Genomic DNA, 10,370 nt, shown 5'->3' on the forward strand with positions numbered 1-10,370 from the left:
TTAAAAAATATTTAAAAATAATAAGACGATATATTTTGCCGAGTTTTCTATTAAATCATAGAGTTGTCTAACATGGGTTCCAGGTTAGCGTTCTGCAATACATTATATTACGAAAATAAAAATTATCAATCATTAAGTTATCCATAAATTTTAATAAGATTTAATATGGATATTATTTTTAAAAAAATCACAAGAAAGACTTAAGAAACAGTTAGATAACTTTTAAGCGCTTATAATTTGACTTTCGTGTATTTCGCAAATTGGTTGAAAGGATCCCTAAAATAAAATTTTTTTCAAACGATCTAAAAAAGTTTTATCCAGATTATTGAATTTAATTTATTTTTTTAAATTAGGGATATACTGATTTATGCCACTGAATAATTTTATGTAGAATTAATCAATATTCAAATTTTATCGGGAAAAATCTTAATTAAAGATTTTAAAAAAAATTCATAAATTAGAAAATTAGATTTGTTGTACTTGTATAACCAGGAATATATTCCTGGAGTGAGAAGGGGGAGGGGGGCTTATATTGTAGATAATTTTCGATCAGATGTTATATTTTTACCTTATTTATTCTTATCATCTTCTACATCATTATTATCTCCTTCCTTCTCTTCGTCTTCATATTCGTCGTCTTCATATTCATCATCATCATTTGGTCCTTCATAATCGTCATTAGCCGATGTTGGGTCCTTTTACACAAAAAAAATAAAATAAAAAGAATTTATTTTAATATAGGAATAATATAAATAAAATATATTGACGGTTTTGACCAGAATTTAGAATCTAAAACTTTTTTAAAAAAAGAAAAAGAATCCGTGTCCGAATATTTATTTTTTAAAAATTAGGTTTCGGTTTTTAAATTTGTTTTGAAAATAAGATTTCGGATACGATATTTCGGGTTTTGACGTTTTTAGGTATTCACATCTAAACATTTTACTTTTCAGAAATACTTATATTCTCTTGACAAATATGTCTACCGTAGTTTGAGTATAAGATATTAAATTCATTTATAAGTTTTTTTTTATGTTAAAAAAAATTATTATTAATATAGAGATCGCGATCGCGATGGCCCCGAACCCACCCGTAAATTATAAAATGGTTTTGCCCGGTTAGAAAAATAATTGTCCTGCACCGAGTTTTGTGAAACAAATTACCCGGTATGTGATGTAGGTTACCCGACCCGGGAAAAAACGCTTTAATATTATTTAGGAATGTAAAAGCACAAAAAAATACATAAAAAACAAAAGGCAAAAATAACTGTTTTTAAATATAAAAAAACAGCGAAAATACAAAACAAAAATAATATGCTTCAAAATCATTTTATCTAATTTTAAAAGGCTCAAAAAATATAAGGTTATAAAATTAATTTTCTAAACTCAACTTAATAAAATGATCGGGATATAATGATTGAGATAATTTCCGATTTCTACAAAATATTGTTATATTAGAAATTTGCAACTAAATATTGGTAGATTATATTTTCCATAAGATAAGGGAGTATTATTAAAACTATTTTATTAAAACAGCTTGTTTTGTTTTATTTTTTTCATATCCAGTATTATGTTACAATAATAAATAGAACTTTTAGAAGCGTTTTCCAGGCTCCATTTTCCAAGAACGTTGCTATATCGCTCGTTACGTTTTTCATCAAGACTTTCCAATCCAAGACTTTGGAACTTGAGCTGTATCTGACAGGAAACTTTCTAAATAATAATACAAAATTGAAATAGTTATAAAAACCAGTATAAAAGTGGCCATCTTTAATGAAGCTCATAATTTTATTTGTTCTTTAAATATCCCCCCCCCACCCAATTTTTAAAAAAATATTCTTATGAGCCCCCCCCCATTTCCATATATTGAGGTGTTGGGAAAGGACTGGGCTATAATAATGATAGCAGGATTTGGCACCCATAGAGTTGAGATGGGTTATCTTCGGCTATCCTTCTGCGAAATTATTTTTAATTCATTTATGAAATATTATTGCAATTTTATTTTAATAATTTTTTTTTTGAATATTATAAATAAGCGAGTTTGGAATAAAATTTGGCAATAAGTACCCAGGTTACCGGCCAGGTGTCTGTGTAAGTCACTGATATATAACAACTGAATAGTTTTTTATCATTAAATAAATAATCCTTTCCAGAAAAAGTTTGCTTTTAACGCTTAAGATCAATTGAAATAAACTTCAGAATAGATCTCCGTACATTTTCTGGAGTCATTTCATTAATAAAATATTATTAAAAAAACAGCAAATAAATGAAAATCCGTAAATTATTTTTATAAAAATATAATATTTCCAAAGGCCCAAAATAAAGTTTTAAAGACCTCAATTAAAATTTTTGTAAGAAAATCCAATTACAAATACTTTCAACCCCCCCCCCCCCCTTTAACAAAATCCTGGATATTTCTATATATTTTACAATCCCCAAATAATTTAAGAATTTGATTAGCTTTGTTATCATTTATTCCTACAAATCCCATAATATATTATTGCATTGTAAAAAATAATGATTATAGCTAATAACATAGGGCTGTGCCGATATTAAATAGGATTGGCAATGGCACCGATATTTCACATTTTCAAAAAATATCGGGTCGGGTCTATACTTTTTGAAAAAAATCCCATCCAGAAAAAAAAATTGATATTTTTATGACATTGGTTCAAATGGGGGGATGGTAAATAAAAATCAATACAAATATAGGGTCGGTATCGGGATAGAGATCGGATCTGGTTTTTTATAAAATTGGATGGGATAGATGAAAAATTTGTGGATCTGAAACAGCCCTAAATAACGATTGGTATAAAGAGCTAGTTTCATTCAAGTTCAAAACACACCGATATTTTTTCATATATAAATAAAAACTTGAGCCATTTCTTAAGAAAGGGGTAAATGGTTATAGGAAGATTCTTGAACACGATGACGCTCTTCTTGAAATCCTTGAAAATTATTACCATATCAAAATCTTTAGATGAAGTCGCCTCGATCCCTTCGAAGTGAACGAAATCGATCTTCCCTAAGGTCACCGTTGTTGGAGCCTATGATTAAATAATAATTCATTTTAATTGGTTGTAAGTTATCTTGAAATGCGCAGGCATATCCACTCACTAAATAAGACCTATGCTGAATAAGCTACACATATGTGTAATCTGGTTCGAAAACCCTATTTCGGCGACGGGTAAACAAATTTTTTCAAAAAAATGGGTCAGCGGGATAATTAATTTTTGAGAAAAAAAAACTATGGGCAGACCAGTGAGCGGGCTTAAAAATTTCCAAACAATGGACAGGTGGGTGTTCTGGTTAGAACCCGCCAATTGCAGATCCCTAATATATTTTGTCTAAAATAATCATTCTTTAGTACAGAGATAGTTATCGACCTGGTTGCCTATTATAATGTGACTTGTTAATCGACTATTTAGAGAATGATGTGTTATATAAACATCTGATCCCTTTTTAAGTATTTTTTTTTAAATAGTAATTACTAATCTGAAGGTTGGGTGACTAGAACTAATGACAAAATTTTCTACGAATTTTAAAGAAACAAAACAAAAAGTGCTAAAATTTAAAAATAAAATTTTGTTGATTATTCAGTTGAAATAATTTTCTAACTTCGAACTTGCTCGTCTTGACTAATCCATCGATATAAAACAATTTCAAAATGGTTTCGATATCTTTCCCTTGTGAAGCCTTGGCAGATTTTCCTCTTTTACCGAATTTTGTTAACCAATCAGCTAACTCGGTTCCTTGATTTTCATTTTGGCAATATTTGCCTATATTATATTTATATATATACTCAATGTATATGGATTAAATTAAATGAAGTTAATGCATGAATCTCGACAAACATTTATACTTTATACTATTGATTTTTTTCCCGCTAACCTTTGCAAGTTGGGCTACGTTTTGGGTCCTTGTCTGCGACCTCAATTTCCCCACCATAATAATCGGATTCATCTTTATCGAAAGGGGCGGATCTTAAATCGAAATTTGGTAAGCAGGTTGTGGGGTAAATTTGGGTTACCCACCCCATCACGCCGAATAGCAATACGAAAGCTTACCACCATAAATATATAATATAGTGTTAATTTATCAGCTAAAAAACTTCGCCTGAATCGTCCATACCTAATTAAAATTAGGCTTAACCAAAAAATCCCTTAAAACAATTAAGTCGAAAATTAGGCATCGGCTAAGAAGTTCAACTAGCCGTCCATCAGAGTTACGCACACCACTAAGCCTAGCCTTAATTTATATTTATTACAATTATCTATATTTATTGCGTAAGACGGGCGATTAGCCGAACTCCATAGCCGATGCCCAATTTTTGACTAATTAGTTTTAGTCATTTTTTTTTTCGTCTAAACCGAAATAGGATTAGCCATTTTTTACCCCCTAAAAACTCGGCTAAGTCGTTTTGGAGTTAACAATAATTAGACGATTACGCATCCCTAATGAAACATAAGGAATATGAATAGATGTCAGAATCTTAGCTAATAATCACATTTCTCTCTCCGAATCTTTTTTATAAAACCCCTGTCATTTACCTACATCTACCATATAATACGATAAATGCACCAGCATATTAAAGAACAAATATGGTAGTTCATACAACTTGTGCAAATTCTGTAAATTTTGTCATGAAAGATAAAAAGTTGTAATATAATTCTTAATAAATAAATTCATTTCAATCTTTGGATGCGTCTTAATGCCTCAAAAAATATATTTAAATTTATACTATGAATACGAATGACGGCATCAATACAATCAAATTTTTGATTATGATCATACCCTACTATGAAAGTATTTAAGAGACTAACTTAAGTTTTAAAAAGTTATCCTAATGTGAATTTATTATGTATTTCTAATTAATAAACTAATTAGAGAGTAAGCCCCCATTTTAGTAATTTTATTTACCAGAAAAATATTATCGATAGATGAAATGTCCCTCCTCATTTAATAAAATGATTTCATGAAAGATTATAAATAATTGAGGGAGTTAATACAACCCCTACCTCGCTTGCATCCAACCTTAGTGTTTTTATTTATTATTAATATAGTATATATCGTTTAAGAAATCTATTTCATTTGAAAAAGCCATCTGGGATCTATAATGAGTGCTCAAATATAAACAGTCAGTGGAAAATCATTTACATTACCCTTTTAAAATGTAATTATACTTGTAATCATCCTAGAGAATGCCTATATTTCTTCTAGGAATTTGTTTTTAAAATATTATTATAAGAATTTAAAAAATTTATGATAATGTCCTAGAATAGTTGTAATCAAATGTGTTGACAAAAGTTTTTTAATTATTTTAAAAAATTGTGATTTTAAGATTATTCTTGTTTTAACGATTTTTTGTCAAATTAAAAATATACCTACAAAAGCTTTTAAGATATTAAATAGGGGAAAAAAATATCATTAAATTTATAATTATTATTTTTTTTTTTAATGTCCGGGTTTTAAAACACACGCACAAAAAAAATGAAAATAGTTATTAAAAGGTTTATATTTTTTAATGGTATACTATATACCATGTGCCTGCAGAGGTTCAATTTTAAAGCACATGCATAAATCTACAGTGCTTCCACATTTCAGCATTGACCTGGTGCAGATTTTAGAAGAAGAAAAATTGGTTCATACAGGTTTATATCTCATCAATATATTTTTTTTAAATTAGACATTATAACTGCTATTGTAAGACGCTATATCTGATATTCCATTATATTACATTCAAATATTAAATAGTTTAAAATTATTTAGATAAGATAATCAGCCTCTATCTAATCTAGGATATTTTGGTCAATAAAAAAGTGCCAATTATCGTGTACATATTTTAAAATAACAATTTAACACTAATTTGAAATATAATTAAGCAACTCACTGCTATGCCGTTTAATTCATGTAAATTTTATGAGATTAATTTAAGTTTTAAAAAATATATACTATATAGAATTCGTTACGTTTGTAATCAGTTTATGGAACTAACATAATGCTAATTCAAAAACTTGCAATCTAAAAAAAATAACCATTTTGCCCTTTATAATTATTGATCTTTATCACACATTATAATTCTCGAGTAAGTTCTAAGTTAACAGTAAACATGATCATTGCTGAAGACAGAAAATTATAAATTTTGGTGGAGTTATTTTAAATGTAACTGTAGAGGACATATATATATGATAAATCTAATTAGTAAACACGGGATATGTCGATTTCTATTAACATCATCTATTCTGGTGAAAATAATCCCTGGCAGAATTTCAATTCTTTCCGGTTTCTTAGAGACAAATACAAGAGTAATCGTATCGATCCCTGCTTTCCTTTCTCATAAGTAAACCACTTCAGAGATTCAATAAAATATATAATATATTATTTTTGTTCCAATTTTAAATCTAAATCTAATCATTTATGGGGAAATTCAAGGTAAAATAAAAAAAAAATAGACTCAAGGGAAAAATCTTTTAACCTTTATCGTGATAAGAAACAATATATTTTATTTTCATATATTAAATTATTGTAAATAAGGAAGTAATAAAAAATATATATATAATTATTTTATAATTTAAATGACCTTAAGATTTTTTTTTAAAAACAAATTATATTAATTTTGGATAATCATTTTGCTAGAAAATTATTATCTTATTTATATTGTTTTTTATATTACACAATATTTTATATCGTAAATTTTAAATAATTTTTTTTTCTCCAAATACTAAGAAGGGAATATAATCATTTCGTAACTAACTCCCCTAAATTTGAAACGTTTATTATACATGTTAAAGGCATAGGTGTATCCATTTGCTAAATGGGGGAAGAGGGGGGGGTCATTAATAGATGGGGGTTTTACCTGTAAATTATATTGGAGGTTTTCACATATTGTAGGTCTTTGGCTATATTAGAGTTTTATAAAAATAATTTTGGGTTTTCACCTTTTTTTTAAATATAATGCTGCTTTTTTCTTAAAATTTTGAATTATAGCCAATTAATCTTTATAGTGATATCATAGTATAGATTTTTTTGAGAAGAGGGGGGGATGGAGGTTATTAGCTTAAAATAAAATTTACGAAAATTCCTTTCCCCTTGGTCAAGCTCCGGGTCTCAGGAGAAGCTGGAATCTTGGAAATACGATTATTGCCTATATCAAGTCAAACGGGTGCCAGTTTTTTCAATTTTATCAAAATAATCGTAGGTCAAAATATGTCCATTTAATAATTATTTAAATTGTTAATTGATTTAATTTTATTTAATAAACACTAGACATCGTGATGTAAAAAAAATATTCCATTTTAACCTCAAAAAAAACAGATTTTATTATAATTTGTTTTTTAAAAGCAGGGGAAAAAATATTTTTTTAATGTTTTCAATCACTATTAAATTTTACTGATTTTAAAATATAATACCAATACCGCTTAAAAAGGATTTTTAAAAGTAAACTAACAATAAAACTTTCTCATAGTCACTGTTAATAATATAGGCGTTATTTATTTCGAAAAAATTAAATTAAAGCTTCTACGTAATATTTTTCTGGCTAAAATATTGAGTTAGCCGTTTTGAAAAATAGGCTCAAAACGAGCCGTTTAACAACACTACTTCGTGCACATTAATTTCAATAAAAAAAATATTTCCTATTTTATTTTATTTTTTAGGAAAAAAAATTGTAAAAAGTTCTCCAGTTTTACTGTGGCTTCGTTTATAGCATTTGATCCCGACCATTTTAAAGCGTTCGCATCTGTTTAACGTGCATCTTTTCCCGGCACACAGTTAGAGTCTAGCAAGTCGGCCCGACGCCTCAGCTCCCGAGTTTGAAAAATATATTGTTTAAAAATAATTAATTAAGATATAAAATTATGTTTTTTTTTGTCTTTGTTTTATTCAGAATAAAAATACTATATATTACAATTTAATCGTGATAAGGAAAAAGTAAATTATATTTGATTTTTTTTAAAAAAAAAACTTCAATCTTCATAAAAATAAGTTTGATTAATGTTTTCTTATTAAAAATTTTGAACCGGGCAGGCCTAGCTAAAAAAAACTCGAGTCTGAATCGAGCTTAAAAACATATGGCGGGCTCGGGATTAAAAATAAAAAAATATTTAGAGCCTAGTCGAACTTGGGTAGATAATATTTATTTAATATGGATCGGATCTAAGCCCAGTTACACTCACCATACTCTAGCATTTTGACTCCATTAGAGCTTCTATTCTATTTATTTTGTGAATTCCATGACAAATCAACAAGAAATTTGACCCGGCTCCCTAAAATTTTTTCCTAAAAAAATTTCATAGATATTATATATATTATAGTCCTCCGAAACAGCGGCTGAAATATGAGTCTCTTAATATCGAAAAAATTGGACATTGGCAGAATGCCCTCATTTTAATTTTAGATCTTTTTTGGATATAATTAAGTTAGAAGCGTCATTTAAATTTCTTTATATAGCCTAATGGCAGGCCTTAAATAATATTAAATATCGTTAAAAAATTATAAATAACAGAAACTGGATTAAATCAAATTTGTGTTTTATTTTTCTCTCAAATTTATTTTGTGTATAGATAGATATAAGATTAATTAATAAATTTGCAAACTTTCAAGTTGGGCATAGCTCAGGCTTAGGGGATATGGCACTTTAATCATTAGTCTATTGCAAATATTCTTTATAAATATTTTAAAAAGATAGACGATTGTTCATTATATTATTTTTTATTCAACATAATTTGAAGTAATAATTATAAAAAAAAATATTTACTAGTTAATCCATAGACTTCTAATATAACATAGACTGATCGTTTAGTTTGCCCAATTTCCATATTGAAATAGGATTACTTTTACTTGCTACTCACTTAAGAGTAACCTTTATAAAAAATTGCTGGATCCCCTGTTATCCTATTAAATATATATAAATAGGATGAATTAATATGGCTCCCAAATGATCAAACATTTTATCATATGTCATAATTATCATTTTATATTATATAAATTATAAAGTCTATAAAATCAAATTTATTTCTGGTATAATATTAAGAGTATTGTCTTCGACGTTTATAATAAATAACAATGTATATAAAAAATTTTCTGTCCAATCCATATCCAAAGTCAGTGATCGCGAAATGGGTGTGGGTGGTTATAATATGAAAAGGTATCTAGATTGGTTGGAGAGTATGATTAAAAATAAATTTAATATATTATTGAATTATACATTACAAAAATTATTATACTTTTCTTATAAAGATTATTTAATTACATAGTGTTATTCAATCATATAACCTCTTTTTTACAATTAAGACCAGAGTAGTCACTTTGATATTAGATAATGACACTCTGTTTGCAAAAGAACTCTGTGTGTTTTCAAAAGGAAATTATGTTACAAAAAAAATCTATAAATCAACCAGAAGCGTCAATAGAGAGTGGGGAGATAGCAGGGGCTCGAGCCCCCTGAAAACTTTGAATAGCCCCCTGAAATAAAAATAAATTTATTGTGATAGCCTCCGGAACAATTTCTTATAAATCTATTAAGTATTATATATATATATATATATATGTTATTATTTAAAAATTAATAAGTAAATAAGTTTTATTTTAATTATTAGATTATATTAATATAAATTATATATTCACTATGTCAGCTTGCACAATCAAATTCTATGCTAAAATTGGAATATCAATCATAATGTCCAAATATCAATTTTGCATTAACAGTTGAAGTTTAATTGATTTTTAATTTAAATTTTTTTTATAACCCTAATTAAATAAATAAAATAATTTATTAATTGAAAATTTACAAATTTAATATTGTAATTAGCCGAGTTCAAAATCACTAATCCACTTTCAAATTTAATACCAAGCCTCATCCTCTAAATATTTCCAAGGTCCAAACAAGTATAAAAAATTTCTTTATAAAAAGTAAGTGTCATAAGTTGATAATACTCTATTATATGGAAGTTATGAAATATTAGGTAAAATGCCACTTTTACAGACATATTTGAAAGTTATAGATTATATTACAGTAGTTGAAAATATAGGTGGATGTAGATATCTAAAAACATGAATCATTTTATTTAGATTCAATATATTTTTTACAAAAAATTAGCATTTGTTTAATCATGAATTGCATTTTTAAGGTTTTAAAATAATGATCAGATATCTCAAATTAATCATCCTTTATATCTGATATTTATTTAATGTGTTAATAAAAAATAATAAAATAAAATGTTAATAATTTTAAGTTAGTCGCTCGAAGTCTTACTAAAGAAACTATTAAGTTAATGTATAATATTATTAAATAAAAAACAAATAATAATAAATTAATCTATTACTTTATGGTAAATGGAACATATTAACATTCCACCCTCCAAAGAAATCCCGTCT

General features: G+C 27.0%; 1 protein-coding gene across 1 annotated transcript; it reads right to left on the reverse strand.

Moving 5' to 3' along the window:
* On the reverse strand, positions 1–5,293 carry LOC135925017 (FACT complex subunit SPT16-like). The gene is made up of 7 exons (XM_065460151.1): positions 5,180–5,293; positions 3,888–4,058; positions 3,615–3,775; positions 2,871–3,043; positions 1,589–1,709; positions 569–695; positions 1–92 (listed from the first exon to the last, which is right to left on the reverse strand). The coding sequence occupies exons 1-6, from the start codon at positions 5,187–5,189 to the stop codon at positions 570–572; spliced, it is 762 nt and encodes a 253-aa protein (XP_065316223.1). The 5' UTR covers positions 5,190–5,293; the 3' UTR covers positions 1–92; position 569.
* Between the last annotated feature and the right edge of the window lie 5,077 nt (positions 5,294–10,370).

The sequence above is a fragment of the Gordionus sp. m RMFG-2023 genome, chromosome 2 (assembly GCF_954871325.1).
Source record: "Gordionus sp. m RMFG-2023 chromosome 2, tfGorSpeb1-WG-v2, whole genome shotgun sequence".
Classification (NCBI taxonomy): domain Eukaryota; kingdom Metazoa; phylum Nematomorpha; class Gordioida; order Chordodea; family Parachordodidae; genus Gordionus; species Gordionus sp. m RMFG-2023.